Below are 27,955 nucleotides of genomic sequence, written 5' to 3'. Positions count from 1 at the left end.
AATTAGGGGCTAGCAAAGGGGAAAAAGAGGTTCCATTAATTATGAAGGAACAGAAAATTCAGGTTTGCAGGCAATTCCAAACAGATAGCAAGAGAGGCTGAGCTAGGAGTGATTAGGCTGAAGGTTTCTTACTATTTGGGCTGCTTCATTGTATCAGGCTGCTGCTGGTAGCTAAAGTTTTCAGATGAAAAAGTGTTTTACTTAGATTGTGTTTTAAATTAACGTCTATATAGAGTGTAAGAGAGTAAAATAGAAGAAGATAAGCAAGACAATAAAGAACTTGACTTAAAAGTCTCTGAAATATTCTTATAGTTATGTGTAATTTCCGTGGGTCATTGTCATGATCACTAGGCTATTGGTATTCCTGTTTCCCTCAGGCCGAGGCCTTAGGGAAACAAAATTATTGCAACTTAACTCAAATACTTTTCTCTATCCCCTAGGTCCTACTTACAAGAGGAATATAACATTTGACAAAATTGTTCTGGTGAATTTTAGAGGAGTGGAGACTAACAGCTTTTCTGTAAATGATGAGGACTTACTCCTTCTTGACAGTTTTGCTTTGGAGCTGTATGTTTCATGTGATTCATATGATGCCATCCCCAAAAAGGACTAACAAGCCCTCATACAATGAAAGGATAACAGGATTGTCAAAGAATGATGGAAAAACACTGCACCGCACCAAGCGTGGTTGGATGTGGAATCAATTTTTCTTGCTGGAGGAGTACACAGGTCCAGATACTCAATATGTGGGTAAGGTAAGTCTTGTGTTTAGAGGTGATGTATCTGACACCCTCAGTATTTTCCCTCCTTCTATATAGTTGTTTTGCCTTTTATACAACAATTGTTCCAATTTCTCATTTAAGTCAAAAAAAGAATACCAGGGACCACCTGAGGCTTCCTTCCATGATTGTCCAAAGTTATGAGAGAAATGAAGTACTTTAGTGACAATAAATAGGAAAATGTTTAGACTAAAATGTTCACATTTCCTATTACATATGCCCCTGCAAGTTTTATCACTGAATAATTTCCAATTTTCAACTGTTAAACACAAATATTAGATAAGGGAATAGAGAAGTTATGCTTTCATTCATGTACCTCATGGCATTTACCAGTATACCGGGATGTGTACCTCCTCAACTGAAATACAGAATTCTATTTATTAATAAGAAAATTGCTCTCTATGCAAAATATACATGTATAGATAGTGTTTGAAGAGGAAAAAAAACCCAGCTGGTTTTCATAATTTCTGCAATAAGCTGAGATCTTTACTTAATGGCTTGAAAGATTCCATTCTTTGAGACCTATCTGTATCAGTTATTGCTGACAACAGCACCTCTGAATTCCACCTGTCTGCAGTCCTATTTTTTTTTCTGATAAGACACAACTCAAAGATTTCCAGATTTTTAGCCCTTTTTGGTGTCTCACCGTCCATAGCTCTGCCTTCTGCTCTGGTATAAATAAACAATCTTGATAGAGAACTAGGGTACACACAGCAACCACCCAGAATGACCTACAAACTAAGGAAAATTTTATCTTACTATCTTAAGTTAATAAATGTCCATTCCATATTCTGTCACTCACTACAATGCTGTCACTAGCTTGGATTGACAGATAGTTCTCTCACTTTCTGGCGCCTAACCACCAAATGGATTGAGACATTTTAAATTCAAAGACCTCAAAATGTTTTCAACATTTGGTAATATCTCTGGTCATTGGAGGCATGATCATCTAGCAAATATGGAAATCATCTTTGTCTATTAAGAAACAAACGTCAAAGAAGCCAACCATGGTAACTATGAACTTGATTTATTCTGACCTTGTTTATACCAATACTACACCCATAAAATTCTGTTTCCAGTGAAATTAATTCTGACTTGCAGTACTGGAAATAACATGAGAGGAAACAATCTTATTGCTAGATCTGTTTATCAGTGTGTAAATTAGGAAGGTTTGTTGCAGGCAAAGGGATCTTTAGAAAAGAGTGAACAAACTGCATAGACAGATTTCTAAAAAAAAATTTTGGTTAGAAGTATCTTTTAGGATTGATCAAGCTTGCAAGGAAAACATTTGATAAGGTACACAATACTATCTATCTCCATAGTGGCAAGTTCTACCTAGATGCACAGACATTTATTTTTTTTTGTAGTAACAGAAAGCTGTCATAAAAGGCAAGTGTCAAACATAAGAGTTGATTCCAGTTTCAATTCCACTATATATCCACTGCTAGAGATGAATGGACTCCAACCTACCTATGTCATTCTCAACCTCAAATAAATTAAGCTTACATCAAAACTGGCATCACTGTCTCTGTTTCACACAAGGAATGCCTATGCAGTATGTTGCAACAGATGCAAACTTACTCTGTACTTACTCCAAACTAACCAAAAGCCAATGAACCTTACTACCATAGAGCTAAGTCCAGGAAGGAAAACAAATTGCTGCACAGCAGCTGGATTTGAGATGATTCGTTTCTCACAACTCAGATAACATGTTGAGATTTTTCACATTTGACTGCAAAATATCATACAGCGGCCCTGAGGGAGAGGTCGGTGCTACTGATTCTCTAAACAGATGGAAATCACCCCAAATATTACCCCATGTTCCAAAGACATGGAGTTGGATTGAGGTGATAAACTCCAAGTGGTTGCACTAACTTTAGAACAGTTTATAACATGTCAAAACGATCATAGTTCTGTCCTCAGTGGTATAAAACCACAGTAAATCTATTTGAGTTAGTTCAAATTATCCTGGGTACATGTGATACACCAAGAGGGAGCTGCTATAAGGATTTTTTTTTCTTTTTCTTTTTTTTTTTTTAATAATAATAAAAAAAACCCATGCACAACTTTTTTGAACAATATTATTCTGAGAAATGCTTGCAGCTCAGGTTTAGTATTCTCCTGCTCAAAGTGATGGTAATTAGCAAACTGGTAGTGTGGAGAGAACATTTTTATTCCAACCCATGGGGACTAGTTCATAGCAAGTATTCTTATCCAATCCCTTTTTAATATGGATATGCACAGGCAGATGGATTACTGGGGTAGAATAATAAATGTTATACTAAAAATTAAATGAACCGAAATGAGAAACTTTATCAGTTAATCAGCTTCTGAAGGATCATAGCCATAATACTAAAAAGTAGATTTCCCAGTCTAGTTCAATTTGCAAACAATTTTAATCTGTTAGGTCATTCTTCATGTTTTGTTAGTGATGCTACTTTGTTGATGCTTTATTTTGTTATGATTGCATTCTGCTACTGGCAGTGGGCTAGGGTGACTCAGTATGACATAATGGGATAAAATTTATTTATTAAGAAGGATGGGCACATGGGATGGAGAACTATTCTGTGACATCCACACAGCTCTCACTCCCAGTGCTCAATCCCCCAGCACAGTTTAGACCAGCAGCAGGGACCGGAGGGAACTGGACGCTTGCTTTGACTGCTGGACTGCCCAAGCCCTGGCGGCAGTCTGGCCCCTGCGAGGGCATTTCTGCCTTGCTCTTAGGCACCACTTGTGTCACAGGTCCCTGGAGGGAGGAGTTTCTTCCTTATATCTGAGGTGTTCTCATTTCAAGTAGTGCTTTTCAAAATTAGATTGTCAGCAGTCAATGGCCTTACTAATTCCTTGATGATATCTTTCCCCATATCTAAAGCCAAATAGCAGTTGTTACCCTTGTTACCAGCCTTACTCTTGCCCTCTGGTCTCCTTCCCAAATGTCTTCAAAGAAAGTGGTTAACAGCTCCATCATTCCTGCTTTTTTTGTTTCTTGCATGCACATACCAGACTTATCTAAACAGTTAGAGCTGGCAGATGCAATCACGGTCTCATTTATCTGTGAGGTGCTTGTGGGTAGGCTTCACCCTTTGACAAGAAGTAACTGAAAAAGAAATTTTGTGTACTGGTAAGGTAGATGAAAAACCCAGCTCCACACAAACCTGGTGCATGGCTCCCAAACTCCTTACAGGGATAATGTGGTATTAATCAACTCTGAACAGCTAGAACAGAGCTTATGTTCCTAATTGTAGATAGTTTTTAGACAAAGATAGTGGCAGTGATGATAGGCGACATAAAATGGAGACCAGTAAGTGCATCTAATGCACTTAGCAGAAATAGATAGTATTGTTTGATGAACAAAGGGATTTATATTAAAACAGTATCGCAGAGCCTTGTTTGAAAATCTGGCCAAGAAAAAAAAAATATCTAAAACAAATGACCACATTCTTTCAAGATATTTGTTGCTTTGTATGAATGTTGAATATCTCAGTGAGATCGTTGATGTGAGGAACTTTCAGACTGGAGGAATTTTCAGAGGATGTAGGGAGGGGAACTGTAAAACTCATTCTGCCCACTAAAAATTCACAGGGAGGGGCAGGGAATAGATTACAATACAACATTCCAAGTCAAATGTATGAAAGAAGATTCTTTTTAAAGGAAAAGAAACAACTGGCAATTTTTTGTGGAACATAAAGTGTTTGAGAAAATACATGTAATACCTGACTGTATATGTCACTGTGGCATTCCTTGGTTTCTGGGATCTCCTTTTCTTTTGCTAGGGAGGGGCCATAGATCCAGCTTCTCAGCTGCGACTAACTGTAAGTCCCATGCAGAACCTAAGAAATAAAATCTAAACCAGTGATCTTCTATGAGAAATTTCTAACAAATTTACTCATGTTCTAAACCAGCAATCCAAAGACATCAAAATCAGCGACCGTTTTGGAAAATGCAGTCTTTTATGCTTTGCAACAATATACTTAAGTCGTAAAAGACTGCATTTTCCAAAACGGTTGCTGATTTTGATCCCGCCTAGGGATATTTTGTAAAGGACTGGAGTTAGGGGTGGGATATTTGGCATTTTGCATAAGTGATGCCCCTTCAGTGGATATTGGATAAGTTATTTAGAAATGCGGACACACACAAAAAAAGAGGTTTTTCCCTCCTTTAAGTCACCCAATTAGATTTTTTTACATAAAAGCTAGTCTCTCCCTATATCAAACAGGCACTTCACTAATCAAAGGCTAATCTTGAATGGCAGATAATGTGTGAAGTTCCATGCAATGTATGTTAGATCCAATGCTAAACGGTACAATCAAACACCTGTCATATTCCAGAATCTAAAAACAATAAACAAACAACAACAATTTTGTATGCTACCTGCAAACTTTTTTTATATTAAGGGGGGAAATACAAAATCAAATTAAAAAGAACTGGCACTGCTTAGAATTAGCTGCTCCATGAATAACTTTCTGTTTAATAAATTCCATAAAAATAAATGAACTAGGCTTTGCATGTCATAAGTATCATTTAAATTGGATGAAAACTGAAGAAAAATCTCTGTTCTACCTCCAGTTAAGCAGTGAGTTTGATTCATGACATTTGCCTCAGTGCCTTATTAAGATACATAAAGTGAAAATAAAAATATTCAGAGGGTGGGTTGTTTTGTTTGGGGATTGGGGGGGGGAATGTGTGCATTTTGTTTTCTTTTTCAGGGGAGTGGGATACAACATATATTTAAATGTAACCATTATTTCTTGTAGTTTTCACTTACAAATATTCAGACATCTACAAGTGAGGTTGCCTTATAAGTGCAGTCTGGCTTAAAAGAAAAGAGAGATTCAAGACCAAAGAACTTCATGTAACAAGTCAAGAAGTCACACTGAACTGCCAGCCTCACCAGACTTGCTGTCAGTTACAAAACTTCACTCAACTGTCCCATTATACTGTCTGTGTTTTTTTGGTTTGTCTTTGTTTTTCCTTGCTTAATGGACTTGGATAGTATTTCCTTGTAAATAGAGACTGAAAATGTATTAATGCCTGAAAATATTATTTCACATTACTTCATTTGCTGCCTTAGATACACCACAGAAGCCCAGAGTAGGCTTCCTTTCAATATGCAAAGCAGCAGGGAACTCAGAAAATGGGATCAGTGAAGCCCTTACTCTTACTTACTTAGTCTTACTCCAGTTCATCCATGTTCTCTCAATATGTGGCCAAGGGCTTGGCCATTCTCAGCCTCCACTCTGACCAGTTTGGGAGGCAGAAATTTAAGGCCAAAATGGGTGACCCACTGATGGGCCACACTCTGTAGTAACCTGAGTTTCTGCATCCTGAAGCATAATGTTTCACACTGCCAAAATATTTTTTTATTAATTACCTAGTATTTTTTTGTTTAGGTACTGAATTTTATCTTAATCCTGCCTTTAAAGTATGTGACAGAACTTACTTTTTCACTCATGCCTTAATCAAGCTATGCAATTAATCCATAAGGATATCTTTCCAGCATTTGTTATTTTCCCTCCAAAGAGTCAGTTTAAGAGCTGCCTGTTCTTAGAATGAGAGAACATACAGGTGCACTATCCTTTTGTGTTCCAAGTATGCTAACCACTTTGTTACAGATGCATCCCACTTGTCTTATTGTAAAAACTGCTGCATTCAGTACAACATCTAAATGCTGCTAAAACCAGCATGTTTCTATGACATTTTTTGACTTAGCAGTATGATACGTTTTGAAAAAAAAACAACAAAATCATAAACAATCATACGTTGTTGACATACAATCATTTAAAAGTGTGATTCAGCTGGGGAAAGATGTCATCACATTCTTAACGTATTCCATCTAGCATGCACTATACCCCAAAGCTATCTTTTAAAACACAGCTTTTGAAGAAGACTTAATATTATATTTTCTTTAGACTCTGTGCTCTTAAAGTAAAATAAGTATTTCACATTAAATAAAAGAAGAAAAATCAGTGGGGTCTCCTGAGTCTCCTCCTTTTGTCTTTCCTTTCTCAGACTCCAAGTTTTTGCTTGTCTTTGAATGAATACTGCAGAAATAATGATGTATCAAAACAAAAGGGAAAAAAAGCTGTAAGGACAGAAAAGATCAAAAGAAAAAAGAGTCTGACTAATATTTAAAAAAAATCAGAAATGGAAAACCTATTTGATTCCAAAATTAATAAATTAACACATTCTCTCCATTTACATTGCATTTGTCAGCTAGCACATTTTTTCAACAAACATTTCAAGCAGCCATATCTCTAGGCAGATGAATCCCCAAAAATAAAACTAAAATGGAAACAGGCAAACCTAGAAATAAAAGGTTAAAAAAAAGCTACAAGTCCCTGTCTCCAGATATATTCATAACAACTACAAATACTAATAAAGAGCCATAGCCTTACTTGTTCAAAAATAAATCATTTTATGAAGGTTTCAAAAATAAAACATATTGAAAAATTGTTGGAATTACACCTTATATTTGTCAAAAATTAGCAACCCCCAAAGTTTTCAATAAAATTTGATTGCTACTTTTAAAAGAAACCTGGAGAGCCAGGGAAGAAAACAGTGAAAGAAAAATCCTACATCTTCCAAAAATAATGGGACTGTTTTCCTTTGAAGAAAGGACAGAAGCTCATTTCTGACAACCTAAATACATTTTTAATTGCAGTTTCAAAAATAGTGAAGAGATCTAATCACATCATGCATAACCCAAGTATAAACAGTTTAAATACAAACTGTCCTGAATGTTACATTGCAATGATAGGCCTGAGTTAGAATTTTGCAAGCAAATTTGGATATCATATTTCACAGAGTAAGAATAATTTCTGAAAAAACCCTGCAATGATCAGAGACTTCAAATGCATGAATAACAAGAGTGAGTTGGCATTGTTTGGTACAGATAGAGCAGCTGTCATGAGATCTGACAGCTTCTGTTTCTTCAACTACATAAAAAGACTGCTAAAGAAATATTTTCAAGTTCTTATGTTCAGGGCAAGAAGTTGGGTTCATACTGTCATAAGGCTGATTTGCATTCAATATTAGAAAAAACCCTGATTTTAAATACAATCAACACACTGAAGTACTAGGTAAAGATCACTCAGAGAGACAGGATTATCTCAATACTGGAGGTTTTCATGACAAACTAAAAAATCACGTGCCAGAAAGTCCACACTGATCCTACCTGGAGCCAGGATGATGGCAAAGATTATCCCTTTTAGTCTTTTTCTGTTCTGTTTTCAAGGATTCTGTGTGTGTTTTTCAAGTTCAAATGCTAAATCAGCCAAATTGCTTGTGTAAAACAAAACTAAACCAAGAATAAACCCAAAGACATAAGAAACGAGGAAATCCTAAGTGTTTATTCTAAACCCTTTCCTTTCCCTTTTTCCTTCCCCTCTCATCCAGTCCTCTCCCAGGACAGAACATCCAGTATGTAATGATTTTCAAGTTAAAAGAAAAAAGCAAAAGGCTGCCAACTACGTGCCTTTAGAAAGCCTTTGAGCATAATGTAAAAAGGAGAATTTGCAAGGTAATTTTTGAGAATTTAGCAAAGCTAAGCAACAACTTCATCCATAGCATAGATATAGGCATCTGAAAAATTACTAGCTACCTTTGATGCCAAAGCCAACATAAGACAATTCAATCATAATACCAAACAATAATAATTCCCCAATTCTTTCACCTCTCTCCCTCCATGCTTCCGCCTGTCAGGTGTGGAAAAAATATGTTCACCCGATACCCAACATAGCAGCAAAGGCTACTATGTGGAGTCTAGCTGACTGTTCACTACAATGTTTGCTCTTTGCTTACTAATAGGTCCACTTCTCCGGGCATCTCCCAAATGTGCTCAGGCCAGGACAACAGTAATGGGTGCCTGTGCCCTGCACGGGAGAGGTCTCCACGGGAAGTCTGCTAGGATTGAGGTTGTTGACAAACTAATGAAAACCAAGGCTCAAAGTAAAACCACCTAATTTAAAGACATGGTAGGCATGGAGAATGGAGTTCTCTTCTGTCTCCAGTTTTAACTTTCAGTCTCCATCTGAAATACCATTTTCATTTTAATAAAAACTGGCTTTTCCGAGTTTAAAAGCCTCTTGGTCTCAGTAAGTTTCTTATGCAAAAACATCTAAGTAGGTCTACCTCAAAGACCTGGCTGGCTCAAGAACCTGCCACAATAGGTAATTATTATTCATAGGATAGCCCAATCTTCTTATTACAACTTCATAAGGTGGTATTTGTCTGCCTTGCAGCTTTAAGCCTGTGAGAAGATTAGAGTAGTGGCACTCTACAGACCTATCGTCATCTGTTATCAGGCAATTATTTATTGTGCATGAAAAGGTGGGAAGGTGAAGAAAATGTGTTTCACAAGATACTTTTCATGATGTTGTGTATTTACTGCATTGATTACATTATGGGAGTGATTCTGAAGAGGGGAAGTGTTTTGAGTCTATTGTGGTTTACTGGTACTTGCCAGCCTGGTGATAAAAAGAGTGCAAACCCCATCAGAGCAAATCAATATGCGACTACTTAGAAAGGGCAATTTGACTGCATCAGAGGCTGGTATTGTGCAACATCTTGACTGTTGGAGAAAGGCTTATGAATACTCACCTTGAAGACAAAGAGAGAAGCTGTCAACAAGCAACTGTCAAGAACAGCAAGTCTTTTCTTCCTGTATGTGTCTGATACATCAAATCCTGTCCACTGCAGGAATCATCACGCATTTCAGCCTTTGAGAAACTGAGAAATATATTGGTCTAGACAATGCAGTCAATTTAACACTATGCTGAGTATCAATCAAAAGAGTAACCTGTGATCTCACATCAGTAATAGAAATACATAATTATGGTTAAATCCTTGCCGTAGCAACACAATCACACTGGCTAACTTCTGCTCTCTCTTATATCAAACTATGGTCAAGAAACTCTGCTGAAATCTTTCTTTTCTGTTTTTACACAGAAGCGTGTAATAAAAAGAGTTAGGTAGCGTTCCAGCCTCCGTGAACATTTCAGAAGTTACAAATTCCCCCTATCTTGCATCACATTTCAGGGACAGGTATGCCTATTTCAGATGGAAGCCATTATACCAGTTTTGTCAAATTGTGAATGTGAGGAAACTACAAACAGGCTGATGATATTAAATTTGGTTTAGCCTTAATTGAAAATAAATTGCTTGTATGTATTCTCCGTTTCCATAGAGGGAACCTAGGGATAAATGACATCAATTTATCTGTATTTAAGTTTATAACTCTTAACAAAATATCAGAGGTCTTTGGAATGGTTGATTCGTCTACAAGAACAAAATTTTGACCCAAACCCTGCCATAAATTGATGATGCTTGACATAATTATTAATAAAATTTGATTGGATGTTTGCTTTATGTGAATTTTGATTTATTTTTTCCATCTGTAAAATGCAATTGCCAACACTTAACTAATTAAGCTTTTCCTCAGAAAATGTCTATGTGTCAGTTGTTCTCACATCGTATTACAAAAAAGCTCTGGAATATCATGAAATCATAGCCATGAATCAGCCATTAGACTGAAAGCATGGTTTGGAAGTATTTGGTTTAGTAAGTTACCAGGGCACACTATGAAAAGAAGGAAAAAAACCCCAAACCCTAAATATTTAATAGCTACCTCCCTGGTGAACAGTGCTTGAATTTGTGATATAAATGACTACTTTGACTTTTCCTAAGGCATAGAAATTACAAACACAGAAGTAATAAGCGGGATAATGTTATACTTCTAGTCAAGCATACATAAAATACATTCATGTAATTTAAAACTTGTGAATCTAGTTATCACCTGTAACCATTTCTGTCCCTGGAACTTTTAGCTGCTGCTAACTTATTTCTACTTAAAAGCTGAAATAGATTTAGTTTCTAAATACTGAGAACAAATTTGGCTTTTACAAAAAAGTTCTGGTTTACAAGCTGTTATGCAACTTGCTATGCAGCTTATGTGGACTTAACACTACTATATTACACTGCTGCAACTACTGATGCAAGCTTTAAAAATGGTGTATTTCTGATAGTTCAGTCTTACAGGAATTGTAGAAGTAAGCACATTTTTCTTTTTAATAAGCATTTGTGATGAATAAATACTGTCAAATACCATGAGGTATCAGAGCATTAATTTTTCAAATATAACTGGGTCAGGTAGTTGACTAATAGGACTGAATTAACAATTGAAAAATAAAATACAGAAAGTATTTGCTTACCTTGTCTCTCTACCACTGCAGCATCTACATTTAATTGTTGAGACTAAAGAACCTTTAGATCAATAATCTGAAAAAAAAAAAAAAAAAAGCAAAGTTACTGAACGTTCTATGTAACACAAGTGACTAAAAGAAATAATAATGATAATTTTGAAACTATATTAATTAGATATAAACAAAAGGTGTGGACAATAAAATTAATGTAAAGAGCAGTTTGGCATGGAAGCAGGTATTTCTGTATATATTGTTGCTGAAGTAAATAGAAGAGACATTGTTGCAAGAAATCAAAATAAATCATTACAGTTTTTTTAACTGTCCCTCTGAGTTTCACAAAACATGGAAATACATTAATCTTTGTACAGGCTAGTAATTGCAAAGTGGAAAAGGTCACAGTCTGATTCCCACCCCTTCCATATGAAATATTTAGAATCACATTCCGAAAGGCATAAAGCAAAGTGCAAAATGTGAACCTACCCCAGAAGAAAATCTTTAGTCCTTCCAAAATACTGCTAATGGAGGGAAACAGGAATGACCCATTCTGTTTTCATTCTATTAGAGGTACTGCAATTAATTGCCTTTGTACTTCAGGTGGCTAAATCTGGTCTGACTTCAAAGTGTGTATGAGAAAAAGAAACAACAAAAAACCCTCACAGTTTAAAATAATGTTGTGCTTCTAAAAAGCTGAGAATATGTACGTGTGTATTTATGTATATGTATAAAACTCATTGTTTTCTCTTCAGGATAAAGAAAAGATTTAAGTTGATCTTTTTGATGAGGATAAAAGAGAAAAGGATAAATAAACCTTATAATGATGATGCTATGATTAATAATAATAATCTCCACTTATGTAAGTACCATTCAATGAAATATATCAAAGTATTTTATATAAAATTGACAGTACCTAATGTGAGGCAGGCAATGTCATAATATGTGTTCTTCTGAGGAGAAAACTGCAGCAAAGTTGCTGAAACAGTGATTTGAGGTCACAGAGCCAGTCAATGACAACAGTTAGATGCAGCACTGCATAGCTCCTGCACAAGGACAAATTCAGCATAATGGTAAAGCTTATCTATTTGAAAAGATCAGCGCAGAAAGGACAGCACACATCAAGAGTGAAAACCATTTGGAAAAAGAGCGGTCCTAATCCCTTATTTTTAAAATTAGCAAAATCTCAAGTTCTGTCATAAAACTTATCTCCAAATGGTCAACAAGACTGTGTTCAACATTGACTTCAGATGAAGTTATAGGATAATTAGCAAGATAATAAATTTTACTTTGTGTGCTTCTCTAAAGTACAGAGTAATTCTTTAGGCAAAAACGGATTTCAGCAAAGAATGAAGACTCCATTTTCTTCTAAAAAATTTTTATTTTTTTCATAAAATTAATACAAAATTAACATTGCTGCATTCAGATTTTTATCTGCTTTAACCAGATGCAAATGCTCTGACTATCCATGCCTTTAAACTAACATTAGTTTAACTCATCCTTTATGCACCTCCTGCTGTACTTCCCTTTTGTTAATATTTGCTCTGAGAATAAATAAATAAATAAAAAATCCCTGTTAAATTACTCCTGCATTGCCTGACATCTCCAGATTAATCTCACTCCATCTGATCAGCTTGCAGATTCAGCTATTAAATTAAACATACCTCAACGAAGCAACACTGTTGGTCTGCAGGGCTTTGTGCTTCTTTTGGGCCTTATGCTGTGGCTTCTCTAGGCACTACTTCTCTTTCATGGAGTTTTCATTTGAAGCCTCAGGCAGCCTTATCCTGGCTCTCCTCCAAGCCACAGTGTGCTTAATCAGACAGGTGCAATCAGCCTGTGGTTTATGCAGAACCTGAAGCCCATCTCAGGTCCCTTCCAAATGGCATTACACTTATCAAGTTCTGTTGTGCCAGGAAAGTAATGAAGTTGTTTTGATAACTCTTCCAGCCACCATCTTGTCTTTGCTATCATTACAGTGATTACCTTTCACAGGTGGTATTTTGAAACAAGATTTAGAAAAAACATACAAGTAGGCAATGCAAATTTCAATAAATATAAAATCGGTGACAACTAAGAAGAAGCAAAACAATGACTCTAAATACTTCTTTCCTAACTGCTGGTTTTCAGCATACTCTTCTTGAAACAACGGCTTCACTTAGGAAGCTACATTATCGCAAGACAGATTCAAGGCTTGGTGCTTATTATACCCCGATCTGATTTCAGACCTTATGCTTTGATATACCTACCTTTGAGAATCTGCTTCTCAGATTTTATCAAGTGTTGGGCATGCACCTATGTGTCTGGGAACAGGCACAGGACAGGGGGATTTCATCCAGACTGAAGAAAGTATGAGATAGCTAATGCTACAGTATACTTACCCTGGGCACCCTTCAGTTGTTAGGAGTTTACATTTCCAATACAGTCTGCAAAGTAGAGAAACAGCAATAATACTGTGTTTTTCCTTTTTGCTTGGGGAACTTTGCCAATAAATAAGCAGTAGCAAAAGACCTTGGTGATGCTTTAAGTCAAGCAATGATCTTACCTACTGTTCATTTGAAAGTTTTGTTTTAGATAAACAGGTAAGGTATTTAAAAAGTCACCATTTAATAACCATATACCAAAACGACTATTGGGGAACGGACAGATTACTTCTTGTGAGGAGTGTACAGTGTCCACAAAATATTTAGCTTATCGTTTTGCAAACCAGGATCTTACGAAAAATATGCCTTTTAAAATTGTGGTTTGAAGCTTTGTGGTAGGCATTATTGTGGATAAATAAGTATGGAACTCAGAATCATCATTTTGGGGTTTGAAATATATTCATGCACAAGTAAATATGATTTAGGATAATAAAAATATTTTGAATATTTCTAGGAACAACATATAGTTGAACGGTAAAGGAAAAATGCACATTTTGGGATCTGCTTCGAGTCAGCAAGCATACAGTCTGGTTTTGTTTGTTTGGTGCTACAAACCTGGAAGCCTTTACATATCTTAGGCCAAAAAAGACTCTTTGATCATATTGCCACACATCTTGATGTTTTATTCTATTACTCTTGAATTGTGCTGTATGACTTGCTGAAAAAATATTATCTTGATTTGTAGACACCCGTCTACAAGTACACATATATGTATACATATATACATATGTATATAGAGACATAAAATTGTAATTAAAAGTAGTAAATTCTCCTGTTATTGATGTGTTCTTCAGATCATTGTGAGTGACTCAGAAATGGAAACAGTATAACATTGGTCAGTTCAGTATAACTTCAGTCAATGCAGTACTTACCCACAGTTGGTCAAGGGGTAACTAAATAAGATCAGACATCAGATTCATAAACCGAACCAAATAAAAACAAAAAGACCCCCCTCCATAGGTCCCTCTAGCATCCCTATTCTAATCTGACAGTTGCAGATGTTGGGGCTGGCGGGGAGGTGAGTGTAAAAGAAGCAAAAATCACAGTGGTCAGACCTGCACGCTCTCTCAAAACAGCATCTTTTATTGCCTCTGAGATAAAGTACTTGGGTAGACAAACTGTTGGTCTCCCCTGCTAGAATATTTCTTATATGCTTACTAGCCTAGAGCTGAGCCCAGATCAATTAGCTCTGTGGAGGGTAAGGGACAATTCATCCATATGACAAACTCATGTTTCCAGGGCCAGAGCTTTTATTCCTGCCTATCTCTGTGCAGATCTTTTGGAACTGCAGCACAGTTTGAGTGCCTCTGAAACAGCAAGAGATATCACACACAGAGACAGATTTCACTCAGAAGTTTCTGGTGAGAGAAAAACCAATTCTTATTGTGAGGCCTTTAAAATAATGATGGATTTACCAGCTGTTCCAGGGATTGATTAAAATGACAGTGCTTGAAGTTATGATGTGATAATTTCTGACCTGTGGATATAACTGATGACTTATAGTAACTTCCTGTAAACCTCTATCTCATTTTATGGAACAGCCAAATGACAGGGTATGGCAAACCATAAAAGAAGCGTTTGTTTCTTTTCATCGGGCTGAAAACCTGCAACTCAGCTGTTGATCTGGAGAACAGAGAGAGAAGAGCAAACAAAGAAATTCTATGTGCTCTGAAATCCAATTCTTTGTGCAGAAGAAAGACTGCAACCACTTCTCCAGATTTGTCTACAACCTCGCATATAGGGCACAGGAAATGTAGAAAGTATGCATAGGAAGGAGGCACTTGAGCAAACAGCTCTGGTTTCCAGGACAGCCTCCTAGGTATGGGGAGATGTAGGTGGAGGGAATTATTTTCCCTGTATTGTGTTTGTCTCAACAGAACCAAAAGACTAAGAATTCTGCTGAACCTTGCCTGAATTAAAACCAGATTTACCCTTACCTACTAAGTCAAAATCAGCACCTGCAGCTGATGTCAGCAGTGTTTTTCACAATGTCATTCTCTAGAGAATTTGTAACAATAGGCAGCTGAACACAAGAACCAGATGCTGGAAAACAGGAGATAAGAAAAGTAAATGTCATTTGCCTTGTTTAATATACAGTCACTTAGGTTACCATCACACACTGAGTTTGGTTGTTTAATTAAGTTTGTGCTGATGTCACAAATTCAAGTCAGGTAAACACATTGCCATTTAGCACATACATAAAACTTTTGATTAAACACACATAAATAGAAAATTAAAGCAATGCAGATAGTGCTACTGCAATCCACATTGAAGAACTACTGCAGTTATTAAGATATCTTTAGCGTTTTTAATTAGTTCAAATGCTAATCAAGGAGAATACTGGTGGAGCTGCTGGTGGTGCTCTATCCTAGCTGCTGTAAATCTCACAAAGGTCTGAAATCATACAGTGGGGACACCGGTTGATATCTTACCTGCCACTAGCACTCAATGTGTTTTCTGTGAGATTTTAGGGATGGCTAGGATGCCACAAGCTCTTATTTCACGCTCATTTCTTTCAATTTTTATATGAATTAATTTTGTTCTAGGTAATACTCATCCATCCTCCTTTGCAAATACTATCTTCTTTCCCATCTCTATATGCATAACCTTATTTACTTGGAGTAAGCTTAGAGTGATAATTACAGTCAAGTTTCCTGGGGTCAAATCAATTTATGATTTAATACATATTGGGCAGACTTGGAAAACTCAATCCTTTTCTATGCCACAGCTTCAGAATAAATAGCATAGTACAATCACCATATATGAAAAGAAATTTGATGTAAATAGGCACGTGGATTTGTAAATGTGACATACACATGAACTTGTGTTTTCCTGTATTATGCATGTAAAGTTCCTAGGCTTTAGCTAGAAACTGTGATGAAAAGAAATTTGAGGAATCCTAACAGTACAGAAATTACGTTTTCTCCTCTTACTTGGGAATAGCTCATGCTTTCCTTTTCCTTCCCAGTCCTTACTATTTATGCTTATTGCTTTTATATTTAGGAAGATATAAGCACATTTGAAAGAATCATACTAAATCTGACAGTTAATGACATTGTCAATGATCGTTTATGCCATGTACAGTCTATCACGGTTTCCTTATACATTTCCCAGAGTCAGTAGGTTGGGATATATTACAGGTAAACCCCAACATTTTATAACTGTCAAACTACTATTATAATGCTTCATTATGTTAAATTTATGAAAAGTTTTTTCAATCTGAAGTTATACATGGTTTGAGACTTTTGCCTTAAGCAATAAAGAAAGCAATGTTATGGAAGGTAAACTCAAGGAAAAGACTTCGTAGCGAAGGCAAAGTTGTGACTAGCATGTGGAAAACACCTTAACTGTACCATGACCCAACAGGCTGAATATACAGCATTTGAGGGGGGTGGGGGGTGGGTGTGGGTGACAAAGTTTTCCATCTGAAGCATAAATTGCACATGAAACATAAAAAGAACATAGATGTGTTCGAATAGCTGCATTATGCTTCAGCAAAACCTTAAATAGAAATATATTTAGTGTAAAAAGACAGTCCCAATGTAGCTCTTGGTTCAGCTTTCATTTTCACAGGGGATAAAAAATAATCTGTGTCTTTTGTAGCTTCCAGTTTCTCCTGCTGACTTGTAATGCCTCAAACCAAAATAACTAGCACCATTTACACTTTATGTTTTAATGTTATGCCCTCAGCAACTGGCAGAAAAAAATCCCAGCAAGCAAACCCTAATGTCCTCCTTCAAGAAAAACCTTTGAATTGCACATATTAAAACAAAACCCTATTCCAGCCAAAATTAGCAGAGATTTTGTAACAGGGTACTGCTCTAAACATCTAAAATACGGATACAGGCATCAACAAACGTAAGATTTACCATTAGCATTTTCAGTGTTTTGTGTAAATATAAACGCAATCTAACTTTAGTGGTGAAGATGGAAAGAAATAACAGAGAAGATTGCAGTAGCCACCTTAGAAATTGATTTATGCAACTATAATATGAAAGAGGAATTAAGCCATTTAGATTAGCATAGCGAATTTACAGACACTATGAAAATACCTTCACAATACTACAGGATGAATTTAAAAAATACTGTAAGGACATTAAAATTCTCTAATGTAATTTGTAGGACTTTTGCTCAAAGAACTTCCTTTCTTCTACTTATACACAACAGTAACTAGCAAGTAAGGATGAACACCCAAGTGCAAGTACTGCACAATATAAAGGGCAATGTTTTTGACAGTGAACACAGGAAGAAAGGTATCACACCATAGCTATACCTGACCTGTGGGACCCAGAACCACTTCTCCATGCCAAGAAAAGACTCAGTTTTGCATCTTGCTCCCATTCTTCCCTGTCAAGGTTTGAGGAGAGCAAATAAAAATAGATGAGACAGATTAAAACCTTTGTTCTTTATAACGTGTGACCAGGATTTTAGACAGTTTAGAGTTTCAGGTGTCTGAGCCTGGGCCTGGGCATGCCCATGAATTCACTTGTTCTCCAGGTCATATATTAATAATGCCTATCTGATAAGTTTATGACACAACTTAATAAATAAATAAATATCTGACTTCTGTATTTGTGGCCTTTGTCCCCACCATGTGCATCTGCATTCTAATGGTGATTGCAGCTCCATACAATCCAGCACCCTGGACATACTCTTGAAGAGGCTTGCTTGTGTTCTGGCAGCAGTTTCACCACAACAATATGGAAATCAGCATCGTCTTCCTCTCCCGCTAACATATGTACCAATTTAGTGACACTGAAAAGAGATAATTTGACCCCACCCCAACATATCTTCACTTAAAAAGGAAGGAAAGAGCATTGTTCACACTTTATACAAGGTATTTACAGGCAAATAGGGGCTGAGATAGGATGGCCATGGGATATCAGGATTCCTCCCTGGAAACAACTGTGTGGGTGGAGGCAGTGGAGGTAAGAAATCTGTAATAGCTTTTTCTATACTGTGATACAGAGGCATATTTTAAACCAAGTTGTAAGCATTAGTACAGTACCTACTACAAAGTAAACATCAATCTGCCTTCTCCTTGATGTGTCTTCATCCTTTCTTCCCCCTTATCCCCCTCCACAAGAGACATCATACCTCTTTTCTGGATTTAGGTAACCAAATAAATGTTTTCACTGTATTTATTCCTAACAATCTTGCTAGTCTTAAGTAGCTCATCTTGCTCTTTTTTCCCCCCTTTCTTCTGCAACAATAGTTGTATAGAAAGGAATTGCAAATAAAAGGAACTCTAAATGAAATCTGGCAATTTCTTGCTTCTAAATGGAGAAAATTCATTCATATGTCTATATAATTTTTTAACTGTGTCCATTGATTTTCCCTGCTTCTATTGATTATATGTCTGCTTAACCTGAAAAGAGTTACTCTTAATTACAAAGAGTGGGGAACCAGATCACCTGCACAGTTTTCAGGAAATTTAGTTAATTAAAGCTGAACTCAGAAGAAAAAGTCGAATACTTTTAAACATGGGCCTTAGAGGAACTGTTTTCTAAGGTAAATTTTTCCCAATTTTTCCTTCATATTTTGCATTCTATACCAATCCCTGAACTTGATAATTTATGAGATATATTTTCCCTCCAAAGAATGCTGATACCGTCTCCACTGTGTATAATAATAGCACTTTTGAGAGAAGCTATGGATTAGACTTGGACATACTAAGAATGCATATTCAAATAATACGATATATATTGAGTGCCACATGAGGGTGAAGCATAAGGTAAAGGAGCAGGGTACTTAATTTAGAGGAAATAGAATTATGCTGGAGAACTCTGAGATAATCTGTTGTTTGCCTACTCACTTACTTATTGGAAATTGCAGTAACAGGGACCCATGTAAATTTATGTCAAGATTTCTTTTCAGAACATCAAGGTCTCAATTATCACATCACATAAAAATTCAGTTTCACAGAACTGGATATAAAGGCTGATTAGAGATGCACACTTTTCCTATGTAAATACAGAAAAAAGATTGAGAGAGCATTTATAAGTATGACCATATTTATAAGGCATACATTGTTACAGAAATAGCTAATTATCACTCCCATAACCATTACCAATGTCTTCTCTGATGATCCTCAGGAAAAGTTGCGTTGTGAATGTGTATAGAAGACTATAGAAAAAGAAATGTGTGCAAAAGAATATTAAGAAATCAAGATACCAAGCAGTGCATCTTCTAAGTTATGTCTTCATTCCAACGTGTTTCAGATGAATTGATACTAGGTATTCAATGGAATAAGGATGACATTCTTTATCAGTGTGGCCACTATATACTGAGTAACTTATTATCTGATATGGGAGGGAGGTTTGTTTGTTTGTTTGCTTACTTTTATCAAAGTATTTCATGGCTGTCCTCTGACCTGCCAGCTCTTCACAGAAATTACAGAACAATTTTTGATATGAGAAAGGATACATTTGACAGGTTCATTTTCCACCCATACAGAGGTTTTGCTTGCTAACCTACCCCACCACAAATAGAGACAAAGGATCACGTAGAGTAAAACAAACCAAATATTTCAACAGGAATGACTTTCTGCTGACAGTAAATGGTGGCCCTCCCTGTACCTGCTGAATCTGTAAAATGTAGAGGGAAATCACAGCAGTCAAAGATTACCTTGGATCAAATGTATGAATACTATTTTTCCAGTTTGAATATCTGAGCCTCCTTCACACACATGAAGTTTCCTAATTTAAACCAAAACAAAACAGTTTACTAATTAAAATTTCTAGGATGTAGAAAAAAATCATACTCCTGTTCCTTGGTGTTTGTGAATAAAGGCCATGATATTTTGTAAACTCATAACACACCACATGTTTGCACGTGATTTTCTTTAGGTAATTTTCTGTAGGCTCTTTGTAGAACAATTAAAATTTCAAAAGATGAAATCATCGTTTACATTATAAATTCAAAATATCTAAGCAGTTTATGGAAGATTACCAGTCATAGAGAAACACAATATAGGTTGATCAAAATTAAATTGCAGTTTCTTTATACAAATGTGTATGTTCCTATCTTCATCTGTTTCGCATAAACATTCTACAATCTTATGGGGAGTTACTGTGTCTCATAAATTAAAAGCATTTTTCCTAATCATATAACTCCAATATAGTGAGAGAATGGTTTGATTGTTCTTTTTTACACAACTAGTATCCTGTTTCTGTAAGATGCTGGATAATGTTTTGATTTATTTATTTATTCTTGAATACGAAAAGGTCTCATTTTTTCACAAACTGTTGTTGCAAAATTACTTCCCAGACTAATGAAGATTCCTTGAATACAAAGTGCAAAACAAAACATACATAGGAATTAGAAATTGTTACAGTTCAAATAAGTGGTAGTTTGCAACTGTACTTCAAGTGATCTTCTTATAGTAAATTGGCAATAGGAGGTGAAACTCTTCATATTTAGGAAATCACATTCTATTCCCATATTTATCATGCTTTAAAACTCTGTTTATCATTTGATAGAAACATGAGATAAGTAGGAAGCTTAAAATACCTGTAACAGTTTGAGTTACCTTACATCTTTGGAGATGGTTTGACCAAACAGATAGAATAAATTAACCTGTTGTTCAAGGATCTATGTATAGTTGAGGAGCAGGGTAAGGGGAATGGCAACAGACAGATGTGATTTTTTCCAGAACCACCCATTAGCACAAAAAAGATCATTGCTCCCACTACTTGTTCATCATCACCCCATTTCAAGACCCCATTATCAACCCTGGATTACCAGCAGAGCTGCTCTTATGAGCAATCAAAATAAGGTTGGCAAGCTAACATTTACATTCACAGCCCAGATCTCTGCTACACTTCTGCATCTGCCTTCTTTTAGTATATAAGATCTCTTTTCAGCAGATGACCAGCTCTCCAAATTTAGAAAGAGTTTGCAGGAATAAAAAATTTCAAATAGCAAAATTTGCAGCCTTTGCAAGTAAAGGGCAAACTTTAATTCAGTTTAGTGTCTGACAGATTCTATAGGTAGCAGAACTGCCTGGGAAAAGAATTTAGCAGGTCTTCAAATATGAACTACATTACCAGCACACTTTCAACTAAAATTATATTAAAATAACATTCCAGATATAACTTCCAATAAATGCAAATTATGTACTTATTATTTCCGATAAAATTTCATGTATACAATATTTTCCTACTTAAACTAAGATATTTTTTCTGTTCTAAATCAAGACAAACAATATAAAAATTTAATTCTACCCCTACCCCCTTCTTTTTATTATTTTCCATTTCAGAACTGTGTAGTATTTTCAGTAATGTCTACTTTTTTTTGAAGTGGGAAACTTCCAGTGTCTCTGGACATGTTCCATTCTTCCCATGCATAGCAGTCCTGATGATTAAAAACCAGGGCTCCTGTAAGTCTCTTCCTTTGCAGTCTGCCAGGCAGGTGGATGGAGATAATACCTTTAGGCCAGAGTCCAGTTTAATTCATATAATAATAAGCAAGTTAAATAAGTGTTGGAGTATATACACATGCAGGAAAAATACAAAAGCCCTAGGGAAACTGATGGAAATTACTTCAAAAATACAAGAACTTCATAAATACAGGCAGAATGTGCAGCTACTCAACATCTGAGAATTTACATTTCTAATGTAAGCAGTTACATGACTAATGTTGGTACTATAAACAGTTTAACAAATTACTGATTATTCAGTGACAACTTATTATGTGAGAATCGAGTACTTCCTTGTATTGTGTTGAGAATATTAGCTTCACGGAGACTCCAACCTCCCTAATGCCTTATGTTAAGTGATTTCACTTCTCCTGACCCATGGGATTAATCCCTCACTGAGTTTCCAGACATGGCTCTTGCCCTGGCTACTCCCCCGGCTGGATGGCTGAGGATGTTAAGGGGGCAAGTAACAACACAGGACATCGTAACAGGTATTTGACGTTTTAAAGACTCAAAAAGAAGCTGTCCTGTCTTCATGAGAAAACTGGGCTCAGGTGCTAGTCATTAGTCCTGAGATCTGATTCTCATTAAGCACATTTCAAAAACCTACTACCTCAAATAAAAAGGACAAAGCTATATTTATTTCACAAGATGAGGAATATTCTCCACAAGAATGAACGTGTGCTGTTTTGCAGGAATAGGAAATTGTCCTGTGTGGCACAAGCCAGGATCATCTGACTAAAAGAAATACACTGTATTTTGTACTCGACATACAAAAAAAGTCTGGTTTTTTTCCTGAAACGAAGAATCAAATATGTAAACAAGATTCAAATATTTTGAATGAACTTTGTATATTGATTACACATCTCTCCGTATTCTGTGTCAAAATACCCATACAATATTTAAAATTATTTTCTCTGTATTACCTGTAGAGCTGGCAAGCTACAAGGATTTTTTTTTGGGTGCTGTGTGCAAGTTGCATATAATTCTTTCAAACCATTGTATAGAATCCTTAAGATGTTTCACAGATATTACAGATATGCACTGAATACATTAGGTGCTAAAACTCTTTGGACAATTATCTAATCCAGTTAATCCTCTTCTAGAGTCAGAAGACTGTAACAATAATCAGATTGCATTGGGTGACTAGTGTTAGGCTACAGTGTTAAACTAGAGAAAAAATCAAAGTGAAGGAATTTAAGAAAATCCACCACAACCCGGCTTCATACAAATGGAGTAATAAAAAGATGCAATGGCTCAGCTATGAAATATGGACATAAATACTGGAATACAGAAACAAGGAAACAAGGAAAGTGGCAGCATATAATAACTTGTCTGGCCGTAGTGTCCATCTAGAGTAATACCTTTACTGATACTGAATAATATTTTCTCAGGTGGATGTCATACTATATTTTTCTACTCTGAGAAATAAAAAAAAATGCTGGGATAAGATTATTTCTGTCCCCATTTAAAAACCACTCAGGTCAGTGATCTGTGGCCAGATGTGACTGTAAGCATGTATCTGAAGAATATATACTACAGATGCTCATAAAAAAGGTACTGTGGGTCCCTGTAAATGAAATTAGAGGAATAAACTTCTAAAAAAGAGTGCTATGTGAGAATTCCTAGTGGCTGGGTTAGCTTCAATGGCTTGCTTCGACTTTGGTATTAGGTTCTTTTTCATAATGGTGCTATAAGGCAAATTAATCAGTGCCTAAGTTCACAGGGACAGAGTTTTGAACACTCATGAAGAGATGTAGTAGGAAAAGGACTGTTAAACACCACACAATGCTTTGAAAATTTACCTCCTGGTGTTCTTGAAAATTATTTCTCCTGTGTAAAGAGGACTAGAAGGAAGTAAGTAATTAACTGACTTAAGATGTTCCTAAAGAAATAAAATAAAAAGAGGGGAAAAAAAGAATATAACTAGAAACACAAATTGGTTAAATCAGAACATTTGTAGGTGAGTTTGGGAAGTTCAGAAGCTATAATCCTTAAAACCCATTTCTTCTATGTTTTTACAAGGTAACTGGTTACCTTACCATCAATCAATAAATGGGAAGACAAGTATTTTTTTTGCAAATAGAAACTTGGGGATTCTAGACCCATCATCTTCAAAAAGGAGACTTCTGGTGATTTCTGGACAGGTTATTCAAAGGGATGTCTTTTCTTGGTTTAAGTTAGTCATTTTAAGCACTACTCCAATATTTTCTACCTTGCCCTGTGTCCTCATGAGTTTTATTAAAGCTATTTTTTGTATATCACTAAGTCTCAAACTTGCAATTTATTTTACCAACAGTGAAACAGAAGATAACCACAACTGACCTCAATGATAGTCAAGATTGTACAGACTTACTCATATATGCTGAATGATTTGGTCTGTAATTACAATGCATGTATTTATAAAATTCTTCTTTTCTACCTCCCTGAAGCTACACACTGACCAAGATAAAGGAGATGGAAATTTAAAATACATATTAACAGGAGATGGGGCTGGCAGTCTGTTCATTATAGATGAAAATACAGGAGATATTCATGCTGCAAAGAAATTGGACAGAGAAGAAAAGTCCCTGTATGTGCTACGTGCCAAGGCTATAGACAGAAAAACAGGAAGACAAGTGGAGCCAGAGTCTGAATTTATCATTAAAATCCACGATATCAATGACAATGAGCCAAAATTCACCAAGGACATGTACATCGCCAGTATTCCGGAGATGTCTGGAGTTGGTAGGTAAAAACTTATCCTTACATAAAATATAAAAGGGTTTGAGTTGATGTGAACATATTTTATTACTTGAGGCACTTAATACTAGCTTCTGTGAATATCCATGGAACAATTTTTCTTGCAAGTAATGTATCATAAATGATTGGTTTCTGCTTTTATTTATTTCTTTCATCTTCATCCACTTTTTAATCCTTTTTCCACACTATAAGCTACTCATTACTCTTTTAAGCCCACTGGAACCATCAAGGAATGTTGCATATATGCTTGTCTTACCAGTTACTACATAGTTTTGCCACAGCTAAGATTATCACTTGCATAAAATGTATCCTCTTTGTATGTGTAAAGTCTAATTTACCAAACATTTCTGTACCTTTAGAAACAAATTTTAAGCACATAAGTATGTAAAACAATTAATGTATCAAAATGATGCAAAATAAGTTCTTATAAATACCTAAATATTTACTTGATGTGGTGTTTGTTTTGATTTATTTTGGGTTTTTTAATTATGTTTTCTCTTTGGTATCAATATTAGTAGTTTTTGCTGTTGAGTTTTTTTTTTAAATATGGACTTGTGTGATTGTTTGGTTGTTTTTTTTTTTAAGATACCAAACATGTGAATCCCTTCTCCAAAGAAATAACTCCTTCTGTTTAAAAAATATTTTTCTTCATGGACAAAAACTTACAGCTAGTCACAAGTGCTGCACTGAAAAGTAAAAATGTCAAATGACAGTAGAAGACAGGTGAGAAATATAGCATCAAAGGAAATTAATTCTCTGGCTTTTGTTCAAATAATATAAAAAGATAGACAATATTCACCAGCACACATTCATCAGAAGTTGTCATGATTACCTAAGTGCTCCATTCTTTTACAGCAGAGTCTCTCTAATGAGTAAGCATACAATACATAGGCTATGGGAAACAACTGACAGCTAAATTCTCAGAAGTTATTTACATTAGGAATTACTGTAATGGTTTGAAAAATCAGCTTTGGATGATGGAGAGACAATAAGACACCAATCAACATTTGTGATTAATCTGTATCTTTGCAAAATAATTTCCAGAAGCTAATAATTATTTCTGAGAGCACTGGCAGAGATATAGCAAAGGAAGACTATTTTATAACTCTCTTTTATAATCACAACAAGGGAATACCTACATTACTAGGTATAATGCAAAGAGTCCAAGAATTGTTCTTTTAAAGATACCTGGAAAATAGAGAAATCCTTTCCATTCCAAATTTACTTTGCTGATAATCTGTGAAAGAGAAATGCTGGCAGTGCACATGTCATATTTAATTTGAAATATATATTTTAAGGAAGGAACTCTGTAGGAATAGATAGGATAAAAAGTGTGATGTCCCTGTTTAACCTTATCACTTAGTCCAACTTCATTAGAGTCAATGGAGAAGTATGAACAGAAGAGAACAGAACAGAATAACATCCAGTCATTTGGCACTGCTTGTGAAATTTTAAGTCTCTGAAATGTCTATATTTGATAAGGATAGTGTAAATACCTCTTTAAGCTGAAAAAGTGTCAATAAAAGACCCAAGTAAAGGGGAGGTTTACTGTGAAGAAAGAATTAGAGGAAAAGGATTTAAATAGTAAAAAAAGCCCCTTAACTACCAATATGAAGACAAAAAAAAGGGATCTGAATTACTCTTTTCTCTGTTTAGTTGACATTTCTATGTGGGGATATAAAAACTATGCTAGAATGGCAATTCTTAGCATTGAATTTGAGTAAAAGTAGTTTCGTAATTACTTGAGGTAGCAGAGCATAAGAACCCAAATCCAAATCAGTCCATTCAAGAAGCAGAAATTCTGTATTTCTGAAGTGAGTAATAAGAATGTTCATTCAACACTCAGGATGTACAGATAGGCAAAGAAGGGATAAACAAATATATTTTTTCTTGGAGTTCCTTTGTCCCATTCCTCAGATAAGGAAGCAGATGCCATAACTGGAGGAAGTAACTTAGGAGTGAAAAGGTGAGATACTTGCCATAAGTGGAATACAACTTACAGGTGAGCAAGTGGTACTTTTTTAAACATTCCCATACAGCACACAAGAGAACACATAAAACAAAAAATGAAGATAATATAGTTCTAGAAATATCTAGACAAAAGAAAGCTATACAAGCATAAGGCAGCAAATATGCACTAGGCAGCACGTATAAAAAAACACAGAGAAAAGAGGAAAAGAGAGAGAATGACAAAAATTAAGCTCAAACAATGGGCTGTGGAAGTAGCTCCTGGTTCATACTTTCTACGGTGGCTAGGATACCCATTAAAAAAATCTCCAATGCATTATAAAAATGGCATTTAAGCAGTTGTAATTATTATTCATTCAAGAGGTAAGATTTAATGAACAATTAGCTTTTCTTTTGTCCGGATATGCGGTCCAAATAATTCTTTCCTGAACATACTGTTTATTGCAGAACATCACAAATTTACAGAATTGTCAATTATGCAAGTAGGTTCATTACACCTCAACACTTAATCTCTTCAGTGGTTTTAGTATATATTGCTGTTTACAGATTAGATAGGTGTCAAATAGAAGTTTAAAAGTTGAACTTGGTAAGGAAGTAGGACCAAACCTTTTAGTTGCTTCCAGACTGTAGAATTTAAAATGGAATTTGAAATCAGAGGTTTGTGTAAAATAAGTCATGAAAAAATAAGAAATAGAAGTTACTGAGTGCATATTAGGATTATTGCTGCTGTGAAAGTAAGTAAATCTAAAAGAATAGGACAAAAAATATACTGAAAATGAAAAGAAAGAAAAAAGACAGATCACAAAAGTGCATTTCAGAAAACCAGAAGACTTCAGAATAAAAACTCAAGTGGCTCTTAATTCTATGTTTCTCTAAAACAAATGAAAGAAAATAAGAATAATAAAATAAAACCAAGAATCTCTGGAACAAAGTGATCATCTTTGGTAAGACCAAATCAAATGAAAAGATCAGTGTAACTCTTAATTACCTGCATAAATACTTAGGATGATGAAGATTATTTGTTAAAACTATATATACACAGATTCTTGCATACCTAACCAAGTAAGTTTTCTGACTGCAAACAACTACATAATTATATTATACATATTTTAAGAAATATATTCATGAGAGGCAAGTAAAAAATTTGTGGGAAAATCTCTTTCATCCTATTCTTCTCTTCCTCCCAATTTTGTATCTTAAAATGTATTTTTTTTCACTTGTTATATTTATTGTTTGCCAAGTTGAACAAATTTGGCAATGGATATTTATGAAAGCTCAGGAAAATGTCACTAAGTTTAGAGAAACTGAAGAGGAATAATCACTAGCAATGTTTCCAGCTCTGTGTGTATCTGTTAGTCAAATGACATGTCATACTACGTATTTCTCACTATGTTACTATTGGAAGAACTAGATCTAAAGCACACAAGGGAA

The 27,955-nt window shown here is 35.4% G+C and overlaps 1 protein-coding gene across 1 annotated transcript in view; it reads left to right on the top strand.

The window, feature by feature from the left end:
- Window positions 1-450: 450 nt before the first annotated feature.
- The window catches only part of CDH9 (cadherin 9), a 66,774-nt gene continuing 39,269 nt past the window's right edge, over window positions 451-27,955 (top strand). Inside the window, exons 1-2 of the mRNA XM_040588779.1 lie at window positions 451-755; window positions 24,247-24,541. Of these exons, the coding sequence (XP_040444713.1) occupies window positions 525-755; window positions 24,247-24,541 (526 nt within the window). The 5' untranslated portion in view covers window positions 451-524. The remainder of the gene's footprint in view (window positions 756-24,246; window positions 24,542-27,955) is intronic.

The sequence above is a fragment of the Falco naumanni genome, chromosome 3 (genome assembly GCF_017639655.2).
Source record: "Falco naumanni isolate bFalNau1 chromosome 3, bFalNau1.pat, whole genome shotgun sequence".
Lineage (NCBI taxonomy): Eukaryota > Metazoa > Chordata > Aves > Falconiformes > Falconidae > Falco > Falco naumanni.
This window is presented reverse-complemented; position numbering and strand designations above follow the sequence as displayed.